The 24,013-nt window shown below is 30.8% G+C and overlaps 2 protein-coding genes across 2 annotated transcripts in view; one reads left to right on the forward strand and one right to left on the reverse strand.

Moving 5' to 3' along the window:
* LOTGIDRAFT_137136 (hypothetical protein) overlaps positions 1 to 6,689 on the forward strand; it is a gene marked incomplete at both ends in the record, with an annotated part of 16,064 nt that extends 9,375 nt beyond the window's left edge. Inside the window, 14 exons of the mRNA XM_009047463.1 lie at positions 128 to 241; positions 395 to 449; positions 803 to 855; positions 1,050 to 1,115; positions 1,332 to 1,438; positions 1,725 to 1,847; positions 2,039 to 2,160; positions 2,593 to 2,663; positions 3,354 to 3,449; positions 3,719 to 3,792; positions 4,038 to 4,158; positions 4,397 to 4,504; positions 5,601 to 5,770; positions 6,587 to 6,689. Of these exons, the coding sequence (XP_009045711.1) occupies positions 128 to 241; positions 395 to 449; positions 803 to 855; positions 1,050 to 1,115; positions 1,332 to 1,438; positions 1,725 to 1,847; positions 2,039 to 2,160; positions 2,593 to 2,663; positions 3,354 to 3,449; positions 3,719 to 3,792; positions 4,038 to 4,158; positions 4,397 to 4,504; positions 5,601 to 5,770; positions 6,587 to 6,689 (1,383 nt within the window). The remainder of the gene's footprint in view (positions 1 to 127; positions 242 to 394; positions 450 to 802; positions 856 to 1,049; positions 1,116 to 1,331; positions 1,439 to 1,724; positions 1,848 to 2,038; positions 2,161 to 2,592; positions 2,664 to 3,353; positions 3,450 to 3,718; positions 3,793 to 4,037; positions 4,159 to 4,396; positions 4,505 to 5,600; positions 5,771 to 6,586) is intronic.
* A 7,225-nt stretch (positions 6,690 to 13,914) lies between these two features.
* LOTGIDRAFT_224288 (hypothetical protein) lies at positions 13,915 to 17,611 on the reverse strand (the record flags this gene model as incomplete). The annotated part of the gene is made up of 2 exons (XM_009047464.1): positions 13,915 to 14,848; positions 15,863 to 17,611. The coding sequence occupies 2 exons, from the start codon at positions 17,609 to 17,611 to the stop codon at positions 14,693 to 14,695; spliced, it is 1,905 nt and encodes a 634-aa protein (XP_009045712.1). The 3' UTR covers positions 13,915 to 14,692.
* Positions 17,612 to 24,013: the final 6,402 nt, after the last annotated feature.

The following is a 24,013-nucleotide window of genomic DNA, read 5'->3' on the forward strand; positions in this document are numbered from 1 at the left end:
TAGAGCTGTATCTTGATAAACTATTACAGCCATTCAGAGAAAATATCTTTATTATTGTGAATAAAATGGTCGTGTGGGTGTTTATTGTATGCAGAACAATATTAAATTGAACTATGTCTGATTTCAGGAAGATCCACGAAAACACAGACCATCATCTATTCATGCTTCCTCTTGCACAACTTCACCAATTCACAGACCATCATCTAATGAAGATCTTGCCACAAAGTTGGGCCCATTGCCGGTATGTAAACTCTTTGATTTTTAGGAGTTTTTGTCAGTAGACAGAAAGATATTAACTCTTTGTGTGATTCTTTGGTTAAAATAAAATACAATTTTATAATATTTTTCCCTTTTTTGTTTGGCATATCATTTTGGGTTGTTTTTTATATTTTAGTCTGGATGGGAAGAAAGAGTACATGCAGATGGTCGTGTCTTTTATATTGATCACAGTAAGCCATTTTGCTTATCAGCATCATCATTTTAAGCATCATCAACTTTATCATTATCATTAGGATCTTCATTATCATTTATTACCATCTTGAATCAACTGTACATCATTATCATCATTATCATATGCATTATTATTGTTAATAATATTATTGCTTCCTTATCACTTGGTATGTTGTGGTTACTGCATTAACATCATTACATCATGTGTACATCATTAACATAATTACTGGTATATTATTAAGGGTTATCACATAATCATTATATAGGCTTAAATATCATAACCAAAGCCATTATCATATCAATTTTTCATATCTTCTTCATTTATATATAATACATATCATGTTTATTTTAGATACACATCAAACCCAGTGGGAAGATCCTAGATTAAAGAAATTAGGTGGTCCAGTAAGTAATCTTATCTATAATTTAACATAGGTTTTAGAAATATTAAAACAGAACTTGACTTTACGCTATGCACTCATCATAGATTTTATGTTATTGAAGAATTTGAATTATGATTATATGTTAAGATGATATAGAGCAAAACAAAATGTTTTTTATTTTCAACTTGATAATTGAGGTTTATTTCTGCATTACAGGCTGTTCCATATTCTAGAGACTACAAAAGAAAATATGATTATTTTAGATCCAAATTACGCCGACCAGTAAGTTACTGTCATGTAAACTATAATATAATAACCAAGTTACCAATATGATCAAATTATTTTTTTTGAGAAAAATTTTTCAGCTTTCTTAAAAATTTTGGGATGGTATTATGTTAGATTGTGAAGAGATCATAAAAGCACTGGCCTAGGTCAAAATGGGTATTTTGTTAGGTTACTTCGTATACTACATTTAATTTCTTTATTTTTGTATTGCAGGTCAACGCACCAAATAAAATTGATATTAAAGTTACTAGGAAGAATGTATTTGAAGAGTCTTATAGATATGTTATGAATATTAAAGATACAGAGCATTTAAAAACAAGGTACATTTGCTTTTTTTCTTCTCAAAAGCAGCCACATTAAAGACAATGAGAATTAAAAACACAAGTAGGGAAATTGGTTTTTATTTCTGTTGCTTATTATATGCTTTCAAACAAGTATTTGCAGCTTTTTCATGTGTTTTGGGGACATTTTAAGCTTCTATTTGCACCATTACCATCACAGTCTGTGGTTCCAGTAATTCTATCTGATCAGATAATGACATCACTATTGCTTACAGAGTTTATGACGTCATAATGTTGGACTGTTGATTTATTGTATATGTTGTAGGTTATGGATAGAATTTGATGGTGAAACAGGTTTAGATTATGGTGGTGTAGCTAGAGAATGGTTTTATTTATTATCTAAAGAAATGTTCAATCCTTATTATGGTCTGTTTGAATATTCAGCCACGTATGTATAGATTAAACTTAACTAACAGGTTTAGACTTGGTCTGAAAACATAAATTCACAAATTGCTTGAATCAGAAATGGTATATTATATTATATATGTATACATGTGTTTCTATTTTTGTGGGATTGATTTCTTTTTATTCTTTACTAAGTTTGTGTCTTGATGTGGTATTTTGGGATATTTCTTTCAGAGACAATTATACATTACAAATCAACCCATTATCCTGGATGGCCAATGAAGAACATTTATCATTTTTTGAATTTATTGGTCGTGTTGCTGGTATGGCCATTTATCACGGCAAATTATTAGATGGTAAGATTATTTCATATAAACAATATTGGTTATGTGGACCATCTGAAAGGGATGCCAGATTGATAAATCTACTCAATAAGAGCCTGCCTCACTAACAACACCTGTCACAGTACTTATTCCATCAGAGCTGAATCACTACAAAGTTTTTGGATTTGGATTCAAGAGCTTAAAGCTAACTGCTTGACATACCTCCAGGACAGTCTTATCAACTCTTGAAAAGGGATGTAATTGATGAAGCCTGTTGCAGCTTGGCATCAGTTGCTCGAGAATGAATGCCTAACATAAATTCTAGTTGAATTAAGGTATTTATTGTATTCTGATACAAAGCTATGATTAAAATGAAAGGAAAATGTCTAATTAGAATTTCAGTCTTTATCTGACACCTTCTGGGAAAATAATTAATATTTGGTTTTATATAATAATCTATTTCAGGCTTCTTTATTCGTCCATTCTATAAGATGATGTTAAGAAAACCTATAACATTACGTGATATGGAATCTGTGGTAAGAATTTGTTTTTCTCTCTATTCCACAGAGGCACCGGCAGTCATCTTTAGATAGGGCTGTTTATTGAGGCTGTAAATCATATTGATATATATTGGAATAAATCTCCCTGTATTGTGATACATATTGCGATATATTGCATATTGTCATAGAGTTGATTGTTCAGAAACCAAAATTGACATTTTATCAGCGGCTGCCATTTTGTCTACAATATACTTGTTTTTGATTGTCATAAACAATACTAAAACTAACGTCATATTTAATTAGTTTAGCTGAGCCTAAAATGGAAATAAAGATATCAAAAATAGTTACTCGTAACATTTATACAAAGTATTAACAACACCAATTTTATACATGGAAAAATTACAACAACCATAATCAGAGACTGACTGAAAGAAAAGTGAAAGTAGAGTGAAAAATATTGTCAATATTAATACACAGAGATTGGTATTGATATATTGTTTCCGGGTGTCCCATATGGCAATATATAAATTTATCTATTATTTTCAACTATCCCAAATTTAGAGTATTAATTGTAAAATGACTGTTAAGTAAGCCATGGTAAAAAAAAATTGAATTTGGTAGCTTTGTTGATGACCATTGTGTCAAGTTACTGATCATTCGTCTGTTATGATACAACCCCACCCCCTCTCCCCCACCTTTCAGCATAACATACATTATTTACTCCAGGATTCTGAATATTATAATTCATTAATATGGATACAAGATAACGACCCTGAAGATTTAGAACTCCATTTTTCTGTAGAGGAAGATCAGTTTGGAGAGGTAAGTTTGATTGTATTAATTGATTACTTTAACTTGTGATCAAGTTGACATGAAAATGCTTTAAGTTGTTGGGACAATTAATATGTGTATGTTAACCTGATTTGGAAATAGAAAGAGAAGGTTGCTAATGGTGCATCTTCCATTAGTTAATGTAGACTTGCGTATGCTCTGATTTGAATTTGTAGTTTATAATTTGTAGTGTAATAAACTATCCTTTCTGAGTTTTTTTACCTTTCATTATTGTAAGGATGTCAATGTTTTATTTATAGATTCAAGAATTTGAATTAAAAGCAAATGGAGCCAATATTAGAGTTACAAATGAAAATAAATTAGAATATATAAAGTAAGTTGTATTACGCTAATCAGAGACAGTATTATCAGTGGACTATTGTTAAATAATTGAACAGAGCATCTGATTAGTTGAATATTTTGATGACCTAGAACATCTTTTTCATGACAATTTTGGCAGATCATGGATTGGAAGTGATGACCAGCTCAGAAGGAAACAAAAAGCAGTTTGTCTGTCTATTTGCTATTCATAATGGACATAACATACTTAAATATGTATAAGTTTAATTCTACTTTCAGAGAAGTTATTAAGTATAGATTTGTGTCTCGTGTTGAGTCTCAGATGAAATCATTAATGAAAGGTTTTAATACCATCATTCCACAGAATTTGATACAAATATTTGATGAAAATGAATTGGAGGTCAGTACTGGTTGGCATAGCCATTTTTAAAAAGTCTAAATTTTGATTTGAGGAAAGGGATGGTTTTCAAGTTAGATATTTTGTAGAAAAATTTTCTCATTCTAAAAGTTCAAAGTTGACCTATTCAATGCATGAACATGATGCAGCTTTCTAGCTGTTGTTATGGGCATATGTTACTCTGTCTGGCAAGCTAGTTGTATAGTGAAGTTAAATAAGGTTTATTATAATATAATTATAGTTATTGATGTGTGGATTACAAGATATAGATGTTAATGATTGGAAATCACATACCTTATATAAAGGAGAATATAATCCTAATCACCCAACAGTCATACATTTCTGGAGGGTAAGTTATTTGAATACATTAACCAAGTACTAATGCTCCAAACCGCAAAACGAAACTTGAAATCCAACTCAACATATTGGCAAAACATTATTAGCAGCCACATGAGGAAGTATATCAATCATAAGTGAGTAAGTATTTCATAATGAAGAGTGGTATTAGGTGTCTATAAGAGTAAGCATATCTTGCTGTCATAGCAGCTTAACATATCTGATACTTATAGCCACTTTTCAGTTAAGTGTAAAGATATCATTTGGATAGACAACAATCAGATGTCCAAAATTCTAAATCAACCAGAACAAACTTTGGAGCTGGTTTCAGATTGTACATGTTTTATGTTTGTAAAAAGTTTTATGTAAAATTGATAAATAAATATGAAGTTTAGTTAAAGTTATTGACCGTATCTCCGAGAATTTTTGAACGTTACATGAATAATGGGAAGATGATTAATTACCGTACTGTGGCCATAATTTTCATATTTGAACTGAAGAATACAATTAATGCCTCCACATTATCAGTATTTTAACCAAGGAACACCATTATACCTCCACAATATCACTATTTGAACTAAGGAATATCATAAATATGATAATGAAACTGATAATGTCCCTCAAATAACTTTATGTAAACTGAAGAATACCATTAATGCCTTTACAATATCACTAAATGATCTGAAGAATAACAGATATTGCCTTTCCAATATAATTATGTAAACTGAAGAATACTAGCAATGCCTTCTAGCATCATATTTGAACTTGAGAATAAGATAATCCATTGAACTGAAGAATATCATTTATGCCTCCACTATATCATCGTTTAACCGAAGAATATCATCAATGCCTTCAAATATCATCATGTGAACTGAAGAATAACCAGTGTTTTCACTATATCATATTTGAACTGAAGAATACGATAATCAGTAACAATATTCTTATTTAAACTGAAGAAAAGCCTCCACAATATCATCATTTAACCAAGAAATATCATCAATGTTTTCACTACACTATCATTATTTGAAGAATAAGATAATCCCTTCATAATATTATCATTTGAACTGAAGAATATGAGATATTAAGTTATATTTTTGTACGATATTCAGGTTGTATATTCATTCCACAATGAAATGAGAGCCAGATTGTTACAGTTTGTCACTGGTACCTCTCGTGTTCCTATGAATGGTTTTGCTGAATTATATGGTAGTAATGGTCCACAGTTATTTACTATAGAAAAATGGGGCAAAACAGCTCAATTACCTCGTGCTCATACATGGTAAGATATTCCATTATAGTCATCAATTAATATTCCAAATCATATTATTAGCTATCATGTCCAAAACACAAGGTAATTAAAGTGAGAGAAATCAAATAATGTCCAATCAAAATTGGCCCTAAAATCTTTCTAGGAAGTCTCAGCCAATCAAATCACTAGTTCTAAAAAGGAAGCAGTGTTTCATTAAATGTTTTGATTAAAAAGGATGTTAAAGAAACAAGTGATATTTTGGGGAAAGAATTGAAGCAGACAGAAAATCAAAACTAAACAGTGTTTTGTTTACATGTCCATCATCCCTTTTTTAACCGTGGTCTGATTGGTCAGATATAAACAGAAACAGTCTCATTTCCACGCCCACATGAGGAAGTATAAAGGGCTTTGTTTAATAGGGGTTAATAAGAACATATCAAAACCTGCATTCAGTAAACTGTGTGTGCTCTCATAGATTCAATTACAAGTATATACTGTTCTTAGAACCACTTTAAAGGGATTGTGAAGAGGTTTTTTGAATTTTTTTTATGTGTATAGGGAATACTGATAGCATCAATTTTCCCTTTAACTGACGTGAAAATGAATTTTTAAACTGCTCAAAATGTGTTTTGCCACACATGTCACCCACAGAAAAACTTGAAAGAAATACTTTAAGATCAGGATTTTGACTACTTTGAAATCCATGAAAGTTTGTGTTGCAGCTAACCAGTCTTTTGTTGTTTTGAAAGTTATTTTGTTGTCATTATTTATGTCATCTTTTAGATGTAAGTTTTATGAAATATTATATATACTGTATATTGATGATAATTTTTCCTACAATTTCAGTTTTAACAGAATAGATCTACCACCCTATGATTCTTATCAAGAAGTTCGGTCAAAATTAGTTTTAGCTCTAGAGAATACACAAGGTTTTTATGATGTAGATTAAAAGACTGCTGATTACATTAATCAGAACATATGAAGCAGAAAAAACCTAGAACATATATAAAATCTAAGCAGGAATACAGAGTAAGATTTCCTCTAAAGATTTTTTTTTAGCTAGTGATGATTTTTTATAATTTTCTACGGAAAGGGATCGCTTTGTTACGTGTATCAAGGAACAATATATTTAAGTCATGTGATTTTCATTATTTTTTAATACACATTCTCAAACAGTAGATTTGAGCGTCAAAATTTACAATTTGTATCATTGTCTTATTCTGATATTTTGATTATTTGCTTTGACCGCTGATAGAAGACAATTTTAACCATCCGTATCACTTTTTAAATTGAAAATCAGCAATTGGGTTTGTCTATATTGTAAAAAAAAAATTTTAACCAATGTGACAACATGGAAATTAAATTTGTTCTTAGTTTTCCAGATTGCATTAACTAGTGTGATTCTTAAGAAAAAGTCTGGAAAATTGAGATCAGTTTAAAGTTCACTACTATTACAGACTTATTTTGTTGATTTTTTGACCTATAGATTGATTATAACCTTGTTGTGATTATAACCTTGTGTGTTGTATTTTGTATGCAATTAACCCAACCATTGATGTATAAAATGATACCATATATTTATTAAAGGGATTGTATAACGGTTTTTCTAATTTTTTTTTATAGATTTGCATCAATTTGCTCCTTTCCAATTTTCAATCAGACGGTTGTGGTTCTTGCAATTCCACATAAAAGAACTGTTTAATGAGGTCACTTATTGCTTTATCACATAAGACCTTTTATGCTTTTATTGATATCATCAAACAGTAAGTTTAAGTTGAATTGCAGGAACCTGAATGGAACTTGGAATAGTGTAAATTGATGCTCTCAGTGCCCTCGATACACATAAAAATTTTAGAAAACCCCTGTATAATCCCTTTAATCTTATTTTATTAGTACAAAGTGCAATAATCTCTCAATATCTAACTGTGTTAGCTATGCTCAACAATATATTCAGAATTTATTAAGCTCAGATGCCACGAAAAAGAGAAACAGTGGTGGGGTAGGACTATTGAACATTGAAGTTAACCAAAATATTTTGAAAATGAACTTTGCTTAGTATATTTTATATTTATAGATACATGGTAAACTGTAATAGATATTCATATATATTATAGCATATGAATGTTATGATTTTTGTGTCTGGGAGTTATTCACTTATAAATTCTAGAATTGACGATAATGGTACAAAATGAAAAAATGAAATTGAGCTTCTTTTTGAAGCTTCATTGAAAATTCTTCAGATAATGATGCAAATGCTATAATGAAATTCATTTAAAGTCTCAGCTGATATATTGCTGTGTTCAGTAAAAAAAACTCTAATAGCATCAATTTGCACTATACCAATTTTGAATCAGATGTCTGTGGTTCCTGCAATCTCACTAAAACTAAGTGTTTTGTTACGCCACTAATCACAAAGTCATTATGTGATCATAAAACGCTTAGTGTTTTTCCATCCTGCCTTTATAAGAAACAAGAAAGAAGAAAATATATTGGTCCAGTCTGATGTTATATTATGGAATTTGATTGTTGATATTAATAAAATATTTAGGGTAAATTTCACATGGGCATTTCAATGAGATATTTCAATATGAAAATGACTATATAATATACGAATGCATATCTATTATATCAGTGCATCTATTGTCTATTGAATTTTTAAACATATTATTATACTGATAACAAAATTGTGAAGATATGATATTTGTCAAAAAATAATATACATTCTTGTGATGATGTATTTATCAAAAAATAATGTATAGTTTTTTGATGATATTTTCAAAAATAAAATACAACCTTGTGATGATATGATATTATCAAAAATTAATATACAACAGATGATATAACATTTGTGAAAAAATATAGTACAGCCATGTGATAATATGATATTTATCAAAAAATAGTGTACATCCTTATGATTATATGATAAAGTTCATGATTGTGATGATATAATATTTGTCAAAAATAACATACAGCCATGTGATAATATGATATTTATCAAAAAATAGTGTACATCCTTATGATTATATGATAAAGTTCATGATTGTGATGATATCATATTTGTCAAAAATAACATACAGTCATGTGATAATATGATATTTATCAAAAAATAGTGTACATCCTTATGATTATATGATAAAGTTCATGATTGTGATGATATAACATTTGTGAAAAAATATAGTACAGCCATGTGATAATATGATATTTATCAAAAAATAGTGTACATCCTTATGATAAGGTTCATGATTGTGATGATATAATATTTGTCAAAAATAACATACAGTCATGTGATAATATGATATTTCTCAAAAATAAAGTCAATTCTTGTGATAATGTTTTTTATCGAGAAATAAAGTTCATTGTTTAAAATTTATTGTTTAAGGGTGTTAGTAGTGCTGGGTATCGTCTATAATGCCATGATACAATACATATCGTGATACAAGGGTCACAATATCAATAATGGAATATGGAGTAATGGGATTAACATTTTATCTTCAAAGTTTCTAAATATATCAATTTATAACTTTCTAACTGTGATATTTGGTAATATTGTTGATAGAAGTGGTTAAAGTCTACTGTCTTATAAAAAGTTTTTAACAATTTCAGTGAAAAAAATTGTTATATCATAAAACAACTTATAAAAATCTGCACTTTTTATGGAATGAAAGGTATCGATATGTGACCTCATGATACGATAAGCATATTGTGGTATGTCGCATTGCCAGCACTAGTTTTTATCCTTAGATATGTGTGACAATTTTCAGCTTCTATTTGCATCATCTCTTTTTACAATATTCCTAACATTTTGTTCTGCATCAAATTAAAAAAAATAGATAATTGCTTTTGTGTAAATGCAAGCTGCGTTAAGACAAAATTCCTCACATATATAGTAAAGCTATCAGAACATCTTTCTGCTAACACAAGAGGTGAATAACAGTTTTGTCAGATCATGGATAACAAGTGGAATTACTCAAAGAAAATCATGGAACGCAACATCTAGATTAGCATCTTAATCAGATTGTTCATATATGTGTACATGTATTATAGAACATGCATATTGGATTAAGCTGTGATACAAAATTCATTGGAAATGATATATTTTTAGTATGTTGCATGGCAGCCTTTATATCATAAGATACTACTTAATGTTAGATTTATATTAAAGGGATTGTAAAGAGGTTTTCTTAATTTATATGTGTATCAGGGACACATATAGCATCAATTTGCACCATTCCAATTTTCAATCAGATGTCTGTGTTTCCTGTAATTCCACTAAAACTAAGTGGTCTATCAAGTCACTAATCACAAAACATGCTTTATCACTTAAGGCCCTTCGCGATTAATGATGTTATTAAACAGTTAGTTTTAGTGGAATTTCAGGAACTACAGAATAGGACAATTAAGAATATAATAGTGGAATCTCACACATCATCTTTCTGACAAAATGGTGCAAATTGATGCTATCAGTGACCCTGATACACACATACACAATTTAGAAAACCTCCTTACAATCCCTTTAATGCAAACAAAATTCAAATAGTATATAAATGCCACCCACTGATAGTTAATAATATTCAGAAAAAAATGCATTCATGCATTCAAAAATATTTTCATTAAATATATGTTTTCACCAATTAGCTCTGAAGTATAACATTATTTTTTGTTGAAATATGAGGAATATATTTACCAATATAAATATAGCTCATTTATATTTTAATTATTTAATAGTAAATTTGCTCAATGTTATAATTTACACTTAATAGCATCTTCACAACATCAAGCGTCTAATACCTTGACTGCAATAGCAACATTTTTTTGTATTACGGTAGGTTGTAAATGTATTTATTTGGATTGTATGCTACCGAATACTGCAAATCATAGCCCTAAATAACAAATAACCAAATAGTTTTCTGTCTTTCAGTTGCGGTACTGATTTGCTGTATTCAGTAGTATACAATCCAATTAAATCGAACATTTACAAAGGTTTGTGATACAAGAAAGGTAGCTATTGCAGTCAAGGTATAAGATGTAGGTTATAATATCTTGACATTTACTTGAGGCATAATTTATTTATTTTGATTATATCAATATAATAAGTGATTTGTCATTATGAATTTAATATAAAATTGAGATTGAATTATATGAAATTATTTCCTCAAATATAAAAGTTGGTGTTTTTTTCTCTATGATGATTTGATTAATAGAACAAATGGTCTTATGCCAGGATATATATGTGCTGTTGGACAATATTTTGTTTGGGCTATACAAATAGATAAATTTATAGGTTATTGAAAGAAAGCTAAGTAAGTGATGATTTATTGCTTGGTGATATAATGGGCAATTATATTAATGCACATGCCAGGATGATTCCATTATCTAGAGCAGTCTATTTTATTTTGAGGTAAAGTCTGATGATCTTTTCAATCAGACTTTTAAATATCCATTACTTAAAGAGGATTTCTTACCTTTTTACATGTATATACTTATCAGGGACACTTAAAGCTTCTATTATGACCCTTCTTATTGCTTGTCTGGTGTTTGTGGATCCTAAAATTTCAAAAGAACTAACCAAAGTATGGCATTATTACTACAAAAATTACATTGCTGTATAGGTATTTAAGGTAGTGATGTCATCATTTGGTCAGTGGTGTAAATAGAAGCTTTCACTGATAATATTGTTGATTTGGTTGTTTATTTTAGTTATACTACCTCTTGAGATGACCAAAAAATTTTTTGAACTTGGCTTAAATGAGTCTTTGTTCATCAGTTGGACTTACCTGGTGTCATAACTATACAACAGAATCCCTCTATAATCTAATAAATATATAAAACTTAGTAATAATTCATGAAACTAAGTAATTTTGAAACATGATTAGAAGAATGTTTTAATAATTAATTAGTTTAATGGATATAGAGATTATATTCTTTAGTCATGACTTCTGGTAAGTCCAACTGATAAATATATACACTTGTTGACCAAGGTTGAGAGTTTAAATTAAAAGTCCATTCTAAGAGGTAGTATGTCTTTAATATGTAATATATAAGTTGAGAGTTGTGTAATTATAACAGTTTGTATAATTTATTAATTTTTTCACTGTTAATTTCATGTTATTATTGTACTCCAGGGCTTGTTGTAGTTTTCATGGGCTACAGAGAGATTGTATCATTACTTACCAGTTTGAATTGTATCACATTAAAGGGATTGTAAAGAGGTTTTTTTTTTTTAAAAAGAAATTATGTTTATTGGTGGACACTGATAACATCATTCCAATTTTCAATCAGATGTTTGTGGTTCCACTAAAACTAAGTGTTTGATGACATCACTAATTGCAAAGGTCCTGATGTGATAAAAAACACTTAGGTTTTGTGGAATTGCAAGAACCACAGAAATCTAGTTGAAAATTGGATAGAAAACTTCTTTACAATGGCTTTCAAATGGATATTCCTCTATTAGCTAAACCAGCTAGAGTTAAATCTTAGTATCAATGGAAAGCTGAAATTGAGCTCTCTCAGTTGATATACAGTAGTTCATTTATTATATCACTTTAAGATTGTTCAGACTCTAATTCCTAAACAAGATGTCCTGATGAGGATTTTATATCCAAAACGCAAGTTAAAAGCCAGAGATGTTCTCTTGTACAGTTAAGGAAGTTAAGTTTTGAAATTTTAAACATAAGAGAATGGCAATGTATATTATACACTAATGGCCCCCTGTAATTGTAAAATGTAAAGTATGTAGAGTCCTGTTTGTACTATGTATATTCTGTATAAAAATGTAGATTTAATTTTAATAATAAATTATATACAAGATATAAAGGTTATGATTTATAGTCATTGTTGCTTTAATATTATTTTAACCAACTCTATGCATTATTGATTATTTCAAAATCAGAATGTAAATAACATTATAGAATAGAATAGATTATGATTAAGACTTTTACATTATATTTGAATCTGACACTGTGGCATCTCGTTTAAAACCAGGCACTAATTGCTATTTTGTGGGACATTTGATAGTTTTTGAGTCAATGAGACTACAGATATCTTTTATTGAATTTGAAGTTACAGGCCCAATCTGGATATATCGAATGAATGGTTTTTGAGTTATTGCCCTTGTCATATAGCAAATTTCGTTTGTGAACGCGATGGAAATTCGGTATGTTTACATGTATATTGTTGAGATCTAGAAAGATCGTTTTTACAATTTTTTTTTTACTGATTGACCTTGGCTTAAAGGGGCAGATTCGCGATTTTCGAGGTTATTGGGGTCTTGATTATATGTAAATAGTCTTCAGAAGTACTAGAAATGTAAAAAAAAACATAACACAATTCCTTCTATAATACCTGAAACAAGAAATTTCTCTTTCTATTTTCATATGACTCAAGAAATGACGAGTCGTCTGTCTAACTTTCAAACAGGTATAATTCTGGAAACACATGGATTAGAAGACTCAAATTTCTAATACTAATACTGAATAGCTTGGTTTGGTTTGAGACTTATTGGTCAAACGGATGGTAAATCTGTCTCTTTAATATATCAACAGTGGTGTGCAGAGACATTTTGATTTTTCAGGTCATTACCAAATTATACAGTCTAATGATTAAATGAATTAAATATGTTTTCTACTATAGATGCCATGAAGTTTTCTGTTGTGTGGGCGTATAGCCTCTCAGGCGACCATATACAACAATTATACTATTTAATATAGATGATTGTTTTTTAAATGCAATTATAAATAAGTCAAATTATCCTCCAAATGGAGACTTTTAACAGACATATTTTGATATTTCTCCTATTAACCTACATACCATATGCTACATTGATCGATATGATTGCTAGTTTTGCGCTGTATTTTTTTTTTTAAAGGAATTGGTGAGAGGTTTTCTAAATTTTTTTATTTGTATCTGTGTCACGGATATCATAAATTCGCTCCATTTAAATTTTTTAGTCAAACGTCTGTGGTGTCTGCAATTCCACTCAAAGCAAATTAATCGCAAAATAGTCTTCACACAAGACCCTTCGTGACGTCATCAAACACTCAGTGTCCCCAATACACACATAATTTATTTTAAAAATATATTCCCAAATCAATCCCTTTTAGGAAGGATCTTATATTAAGTAACCCATACTAAAAAAAGAGGGTTGGTGATGAATATCAAATCAAGAGAGGATTTTTAAAAAATGCTTGAAATGGGAATATTTCTAATTAAATAAATAATTAGTAAATATAACAGTTTATTAAACTATTTAAATATTTAATTATTGATTTATGAATTGCACTATTCATAATATAATTATACTCCATACACTTTTAAAAGAAAACTAAACATACATAACAACAAAAACATATTGCATCATTATATCTCTTTCAATATTGTCCATAATTAATTAAAGGTACGGGCACACGAGGTGTCTTGGTCGGAGATTTTTGTCGCTGACTCGAATTTAGAGTAACATCTTGTGTATGCCCGTGCTTCCACGACAAGATTATAATATTTATAATATAGTGATTATCGACAAGATGGAAAACGACCGACTGGATATTTTGTATTCTCGTGTGACTGTACCAGTCGTTGAAATTTAAGATAAGACTCTAATCAGCACCAAGAGTCTCCGACCAAGACCACTCGTGGGCCCGCACCTTAACGCAGACTACACTATTTGTATTCTTATGAAGAGGAAATAGATTAGACTCTTTTAAGCTTTTGATTTAAATTGGAGGTTGTCTGTTTGACACAATATCAGTATTATAAATAATACTAATGTTAAATATAAATAATCTATTATATGCCACGAAGTTGAATTTCATATCTGTCTAGGTTGTCAACCTATAGAGGAATACAGCTTGGGACACATTTCCTTCCTTAATAAGACTGATATTGGGTGTGGGACTGTTCTCAAGTAGAAATACACATTGGTATGCTTTGCCAGGTGAGAATTCGAACATTCATTGTTTATACTTGATCATATGAGGACATTGAAGGATCTTCTGTAAAATAATTATGAGGAGATAATATAAATGATAGTTGTTTTCCCGGTGTTTGAGTTAGTGGTAGATCTTCAGTAGTTGGTAGATGAATAATTCCTAGAGATATCCATGCCACTAGATCCTGAAATGTAGGAAAAGAGTTTGTTTACAACTAGACTCTTGATCCGACATAGTTTGCAATCAACTGGTTAATTAGATTTTTTCAGCAAGCCAAATGATTAAGGCGGCTAACACACAAACTCTACAGTTCTAAGTGTTATATCCTCATAGATGTTGTTACTATTTGATGAAGGTGGATTTACATCAAGAACTCGGCTATAAATGACGCAAAACATAACATGTATAATCTATGACAAGGGAAAAGTGGCATTATTGGTATAAGAAGATTTAACAGTACTACTTTGATGGTGATCTGACGCTGTTCAACTATTTATAATTGATTGGTGGGGTTTAGAATGAACAGATTGAGTGGGGTTAATGTAACAAAGGTGAAAAGTGGATACAATGTGTATAATGTAAGCTCTATCTGGTAGAGACAATTAATGACTGACCAATTCCAAATCTACTTGTTTGGCATTTTTTGAAAATAAATATTCATATGTTTCTTCTGCATAAAACAAAGCATACACTACTCTTTGATCGCCAATGTTGTTTCTAATGATTTATTTTTATCACTAATAACTTGGATGAGTGAGTCAACGTGTTTGAGAATAGCTAGAAGAACTTTCAGTACTGCATCTTTTCAACCTATAAACTCTTTCTCTAAAGACTACAGACAAACAGTGGAACTGATGTTTTGTAAGAATTAGCGAAGTGGCAAATATCGTATGACTTAAATCGGCAGCGCTTTCCTTGCACAACTGGCTGAAAAGACATCTGCGGAGCGACGGCTAATGGCGGCTGCTCATTGGTCTCATCTGCAACAAGGTTTCCCTTTGTTCCATGTGTCAAAATCGAACGTTTATATAAGATAGAAATAGTAGCTATTTTGAAATAAACCAAAAATGGGACAAATTTTCATATTTGTTAAAAACCAGCCCACAAGACTACTCCGTTAGACACATTGTGCGATTTGGATGAAATCTTGATTGAAAGCAAAGAAAAAGTTAAGAATTGACAGTATGTTGACACTGACCTCATCCACTATATTTTCATCATCAGCAATATATTTAGAAAAATCTACCACAGGATCGTGACCATCAAACGCTGCATATATAGAAGTACTGGTATACTCTTCATCTTTATACTTTGTTACAGCCATTTGATGCCGTGACCAAGTAACTGCGCTTTCACCATGCATCCCCTCTGGTAGTAATTGTTTGGACATACCATCAATCTGTACTTTATAACCACGAGACACATTAAATCTATTTTTCTTATCCTCATTATAGATGATATGTTCTTTGGGAGTATCAAAATTAAACTTGTAAGCCGCTTCAAGTTCAGTATGTTTCAAATTGTGGTCGAATTTAATTTGGGTTTGATAACTATCTGGTTTTAACCAGTCAGCATTAGAAACATTAACAGTTTTAAAATCAAGTGTTTCATAACGATTAGATGTACCTAGAATATCTAAATCTACTTTAAAATGAAACATGTGATGATGTAGAGTTCCTAATAAACCATCTTGTAGTTGGAAACCATATTCTTTTTCTTTATCCCAATAAACACTAGACTGAATATATCCAGTACTAGCAACTCTCGTTTCCAAAATTCCACTTTGATGGAAAATAAAGTCCACAATATAATCATAATTAGCTAAGACAAGAATTGAGCGGACAACTAAGAAACTATCCACAAGACCACGTCCTCCATGACGTCTTAACGGTATTCCCGAATTCAATTCAAAAACGCAAAAATTTTGTTTTATTTTCAAATGCGGCATAGCCGTTGATAGAAATGTGGCAGTTTCTGGGCAGTCTATACCGGGTTCTAAAACCCCCGAAGAAGCTCCTAAAAGAAACGTACCATCCACCAGTTTGGACACTCTTAAAGCTCTCGAATCACCATAATAATATGTCACTATTTCTTGCATGCTAATTTCATATGCAATTCTTTCTCCAAGATATCTCACATCGAAAATTTGTGGTCCTTGAAACATGGACATCCTAACATCAAATTTCCAATCGTGATATTCTATATGTCTATGTTTGATTGTGTATCTCGGTCCATCCGGTTCAATAATGTTTGGTTTCTGTTTGTTTGGAAAGGGTTGGGGATCTGAACCGCGTCTGTTCAGTGTTGAAAATGTATCTTTCTGTATATCTGGGAAGGTAAATTTGGATTTCTTTATTGTACCTGATTCGTAAGCTGTTTTCAATTCCGATATAGAATCGAACAGTTGACCGCCATAACTAACGTTCTCAATTTGGCTTCCAGCTGGGTTAGTTTTGTTAAACGTCAAAAAAAACATAAAATCTATTGGATAGAGCGTGAAATAATCTGCTGAGTACATAAAAGATACCCATTCTGCTCTCTTCAACTCTCCAAAAAATGTGGAGGAAGCAGCCACTGGGAGAGGAAACAAACACTTTGAACGACAGTTTTTGATATTAACCCCATAGCTTTCCTCTATTATATGGCCAATTTCTTTATGTATCGTATCCATGGCAAACCGCAAACCATGTGAATTGACTGGACTGGATGAGTATTCCACGGGATTTCTCCTATTTACATAATCTATCAGTTTCAGTGTCAAGGGTTTTTTGTTTAAATCCACTGAGTATTCCGCTGTAACGGGAGGTTGGGTGCTAGATCTGGACACAATTAACCGTGCTTGTCGAGGAGGTCTAGGTCCAGTGCCAGATAAATAAGTTAAAGCTTCTTTTTTATTGGGGATAATCAGATCTAGTGTTTGAAAATGATCTCCAGGTGGTAGGTGCATAGAAAATATATTTTTCATTTCCGATATTGTCAAATCATGAAATAGGTCAGGATTTGTTGGTTCGGATGTATCAATGGCATTTGACGGGAGAGATTGTTGAGTAGACGTTGACAACTCATCCTCAAATCTGGTTACTATCTGTTGACATTCTGACTGTTGTTTCGATGCCTCACTGGATTTATTGATTTCACCGTGATATAAGATTGATAAAACTATGATAATGATGAAAAATATCACACAGAGAACTGACAGAAATCCTGTTAACCACTGCCATCTTGTTGCCTTTCTTTGTATCTCCATTTCTGTAATACACAAAAAACCCAATGAACTAATGTTATTTTTAATTGACACAACATAATTTATAATGATATCAAATCTTGTGGACGTTTTATACTTTTAGCATAAGATAATGATGTCAAATATTGTCGGCATATCATTGACATAGCATAAGATAATGATATTAAATATTGTCGACATGTTATATATACTACTTTTCAAATCATTGACATAGCATAAGATAATGATATCAAATAATGTCGGCATATCATTGACATAGCATAAGATAATGATATTAAATATTGTCGACATGTTATATATACTACTTTTCAAATCATTGACATAGCATAAGATAATGATATCAAATAATGTCGACATATCATTGACATAGCATAAGATAATGATATTAAATATTGTCGACATATTAATATACATAAGATAATGATATCAAATATTGTCGACATGTTATATATACTACTTTTCAAATCATTGACATAGCATAAGATAATGATATCAAATAATGTCGGCATATCATTGACATAGCATAAGATATTGATATTAAATATTGTCGACATGTTATATATACTACTTTTCAAATCATTGACATAGCATAAGATAATGATATCAAATAATGTCGGCATATCATTGACATAGCATAAGATATTGATATTAAATATTGTCGACATGTTATATATACTACTTTTCAAATCATTGACATAGCATAAGATAATGATATCAAATATTGTTGACATATCATTGACATAGCATAAGATAATGATATTAAATATTGTCGACATATTAATATAGCATAAGATAATGATATCAAATATTGTCGGCATATCATTGACATAGCATAAGATATTGATATTAAATATTGTCGACATGTTATATATACTACTTTTCAAATCATTGACATAGCATAAGATAATGATATCAAATAATGTCGGCATATCATTGACATAGCATAAGATAATGATATTAAATATTGTCGACATGTTATACATACTACTTTTCAAATCATTGACATAGCATAAGATAATGATATTAAATATTGTCGACATATTAATATAGCATAAGATAATGATATCAAATATTGTCGGCATATCATTGACATAGCATAAGATATTGATATTAAATATTGTCGACATGTTATATATACTACTTTTCAAATCATTGACATAGCATAAGATAATGATATCAAATAATGTCGGCATATCATTGACATAGCATAAGATAATGATATTAAATATTGTCGACATGTTATATATACTACTTTTCAAATCATTGACATAGCATAAGATAATGATGTCAAATATTGTCGACATATCATTGACATAGCATAAGATAATGATATTAAATATTGTCGACATGTTATATAATATATACTACTTTTCAAATCATTGACACAGAATAAGATAATGATATCAAATATTGTCGACATAGCATAAGATAATGATATCAAATATTGTCGACATATTAATATAGCATAAGATAATGATACCAAATATTGTCGACATCATAAATTATTGACATAAGCATAAGCTATTTTTTGATATTTGAGGAAAAGACTGACATTATGATACCATCTTCGTTGAAATGTTGAAACTAGACCGAAGATAACGATAGCATTTTCCATTACGGATTTTTATCCTGAAAAGTGATGCAGGTATACCTTATATCAAGCTTTATCTGATGTTATAGAACTCAATAAAATCCGGCCATCAAAACAACGTAAAGACAAACCTTTATCAAATAATAGTCTCGTTAGTTGAATGTCCGCATCGGACATTTGTCCTTTTGATTCCATGTATACTTCGAAGTATCTTTCCTAATAAACTTTAAAACAATGCTAGTATTTCAGTTTGTCATAAACTGCCGAATAAATTATACGCTTATTCGTTTTACATCACAGATTTAATTCGATCGATACATTATTCAAAAAAAAAAAATAGAAAATAGATATGAAATATTCATTTAAAGGGGCATTATAATGTTTCTTTCGAAAGTCGAATTTTCGGTTTGTGTTTATTTTTTATTTGTTGCTCAAATTTATGAAAGCTATACACCAAAATCTAGAGAAACGTCTTATCTGAAAGTTTCAAAGAAATCCTGCTTGCCGTTTTAAAGCTAATGCTATTTAAAAGGTTTACGTAAACTTTTTAAATTCGGTATGTTTTTTGGTAATTCAAGCAAAATAAACATCTAGTTGTAGAATAATATGTCTGCTACTTATTCAAAAGGTATCAACTATATGAGGCTCAACACTCATTATAATATAGATGTAAATAGCGTATTAGTAATATATCTTCAGATATATAAAACCACGTTTTGAATAATAAAGATTTTACATACTGCAAATTAAAAGCGATAGTAGATTGGATTGGTGGCGGCTTTTTTTAGTCAAGCCAATCAGTAATAGTGTCCACAGCTCACCGTCGAAATTTGAGCCTTCAAATCAATGTGTGTCCAGAATTATCCGCGATTGAAAGATAAAAAGACGAGTCGTCTTTTCTTGAGGACATCCACAGAAATAAAAAGAAATGGCACAGCTGTCCCTTTAAAAAAGTTTTATCTGTTGTTTGCTGAATGATTTCTATGGAAGGCTAGATGAATAGGGTCTAAATCAACCATATATTATTATATCTACAAAATTTTGGGCGTCGTGCATGAATGAATTTAGGATAAGGTTTTATAATACACTATACCAATTATAGTTACAGGTCAATGGTCATTGATAAGTACTATTCTAAAAGGGATTGTATAGAGTTGTTTTTTTTTTTAAAGAAAAGTTATGTTATCGCTGACAGCATCGATTTGCACCATTCCTCGTTTCAGTCAGACGTTTGTGGTTCTCGGCATTCCAGATAAAATAAGTGTTTGATGACGTCACTAATTGCAAAATATTCTCTATCACTTCACTAAGTTTTAGTGGAGTTTTGGTGGAATTGCAGGAAGCACAGGTGTCTGATTGAAAATTGGAATGGTACAAATTGATGCTATTAGTGTCCCCAATACTCATAATTTTGTTTAGAAGACCTTGTTAGAATCCCTTTAACTCCATGAGGATCAATAAGAATGAACAGAATAATATACAATTTGATGTCCTTTAAGTTCTACTGATGGCCGATACGGTTTAAACATATAGTAACTTTGCTGGAATCCGGCGCTAACTTATGAAGAAAACTGTAAGAAATAATTATGATTACCTTTCTGTCGTGTAGTAGAGTCTTATTTACTATACTATTAACTACAGCAAAGACATGTTTTTTCATGAATCTTATTATCTTTGGAAGAGAAGGTTATCTTTACCTAAGATATATTTCAAAACATCTTATTATGTTACAACTTGTATACAAATCTTTGCCTTCTGATGTAAATCTTCAGTAGACCTATTATGTATATCCACAGTAACAGAAATAAACTAATTTTCTACAGTAGGCCTGTAATACATGACAATCTAGTATAAACGATTACATTCTATGTCCTCGTCGATTGTTGTTGTTCATTGAACCGATATTATCTCACGAGGTGACGTTTACAACGCCATAGTTGCATTTATTTAATTAGTCGGTTATAAGATTTTTTCTTAGGATAGCTCCCATTTTTAAGGAGGGTGGGGGGACTTGGGTTTGAACCGATTTTCGTATAACATGGTATGTAGAGATATAACCAAAGACAGAAGATCAATTGAGAAAAGGTATATCACGAACTGCATGCTGAAGTGCGCATATTTATAATAATATACTATCTTTATCGAATGGATTTGCTTGATCTTAAAATAAAATCTTAAACGTGACCAATATTGCTTTTATCTGATATCATTTGTACAGTTCGAATAGGCCTATAAACCCTACAGCTTTTGTTTTATGTCGACAACCAAGATGCAAATCTTTTTGCCTTTAGGCGAGGATAGATGCTGATAGTAGAAATCTATCATGTAGATAGCAATAAGACCCATGCGGTTAAATATCGATATATCAAGACTATACACTACAGTACCGACCTAATCATCCAGATCAATAGACCACATCACATGCAGAGGCGGCGATAGCAAGGGGAAAGGAAGGGGGAGGGGGGCAATCCTCAGAAAAGTGATTTGCACCGCAAACTGTACCCCCACTCTGTTTTTAACAAATTTAATAATATTTACACGTTTGTCCATGGAAGGCTTGATACATTGAATCTGCACAGCTGCCGCATTTTGAATTCAGTCTCGGCAGCTGTTCCCCCATTGAGTCAGTCTGCCTCCTGTTTGTACCCTCAGTTTCGGGAGGATGGCACCACCACTGATTACATGCCAACTATACGTCCTTTGACCAACTTGCATTCTTGTCACAATGACATACGGCAAACATGACAATTATGTCTGCTAAATGGCGACCATATCACAACAACTTGTATATTTTTTTCAATGAATATGATTGGCCAAGAACTGAATTTTAGACCAATCAAACTTTTCGGCATGTTGTCATTATACAAATACAGTCTAATACAACCTTGTGTTTGTATCATGCTGTTCTGTAGTCTAATTTGGCCTCACTGGTTCAATGCATCGCACAAAAGCTATACAATAGTTCACGTAATAACATACAAAATGCAAAATAATATGTAAAACGTTGTAGCCAAATTCCACTACATGGCGTAGATTAACGACTAATTTGAAGTTAATAAAAAATTCTAACCTTTGTTTTCTTTGTTATAGGCTAATTAATGTATAAAGTAATGTCTTTCGTTGTTAATTGTTTATATGTGTGTCCTTATCTACCATAACGATTTTACAAAATATCTTCAATAATATATAGAGTGATACTATTGTTTTGCTTCTCAATAAGTTGATTAGAAACATAAACGCGAAAATTGTGAAGATGCTAAAATCCGTAATTTGTAACATAATATTTTTTTCTTGATCCATCATTTGAATTTTCTGATAATTCTCTTTTAATTTAGCTAAAAATTATGAATTAATTATGGACTTTTGAGACAAACTGGTACTTGTCCAAGTCATAAGAACACCTCTACTTTCTATTCAAATAAGTATTAGTATTTTCATTTTCATAATGAAAATAAGGTAAGAGGTAAAACATTTTGAGCATTTTATGCCAATTTATGCCATGAAAAAGGACCATAGCCAATCCTATCAAATTCCGTAGCAAATCCCAATTTCTGCTTACGTGTGTTCCCAAATGTTCCCGTAAGTGCAACGCATGGCTCAGTGAGGGATTTTCTGCGTTTGCGGATGGTTACGGACATGTTTTCAATTTCAATTAAGGTGCCAAAGTGGGAAAACCCCTTATGATATCATTACTGTGGATGTCCCTGACCCATTACAGCAGTTTTTCTTTTACGTTAACGATTTACAATCATCGCATGGGCACATGTAATCACATTTTGAGCTTGAGTTTAAGTTTGAGTAGCGCTTACATACACATATAATCGCAGCTTTGGGATGAAATAAGTGTATTCATTGAAGTCGGTTTAGAATTGAGAATAATTGAAGCAACATTGTATTCTAAAACGTAGTTTCTTTACATTGAAGCAATTCGTGAGCTACAGACGAATCAGACACAAGTAATCTAAGACATTAAGCTATTAAAACATGTCTTCTGATATAGCGGCTATAAGATTGGCATTAGCTATGAGCTTAGAGCTATATAGTACACTAAGTATGACTTGAAATAAACTTACATTTTCTATATTATCTCTTCTCACAATAAAAATCAAAATGCCTTAGGCAAAATTTAAACAGTTTAAATGTCGTCTCAATATTTGATTTGGATTTGCAATTCTGAAAAATAAAAGTTGATAGCGGAAGTTGAGCTGTACCAGCAAATATTTAAATCTTTTAAGCCCAGGTTTTGTATTTTTAAAATTTCAATGTATTATTATATTTCCTAACGATTATAGAAATTGGTTTATTTATTTCAGGATCTAGTGGCATGGATATCTCTAGGAATTATTCATCTACCAACTACTGAAGATCTACCACTAACTCAAACACCGGGAAAACAACTATCATTTATATTATCTCCTCATAATTATTTTACAGAAGATCCTTCAATGTCCTCATATGATCAAGAATAAAACAACTCTAAACCTTCAAGGTATACTACCTCTTAGAATGATCAA

The sequence above is a fragment of the Lottia gigantea genome (assembly GCF_000327385.1).
Source record: "Lottia gigantea unplaced genomic scaffold LOTGIsca_112, whole genome shotgun sequence".
Taxonomy (NCBI): domain Eukaryota; kingdom Metazoa; phylum Mollusca; class Gastropoda; family Lottiidae; genus Lottia; species Lottia gigantea.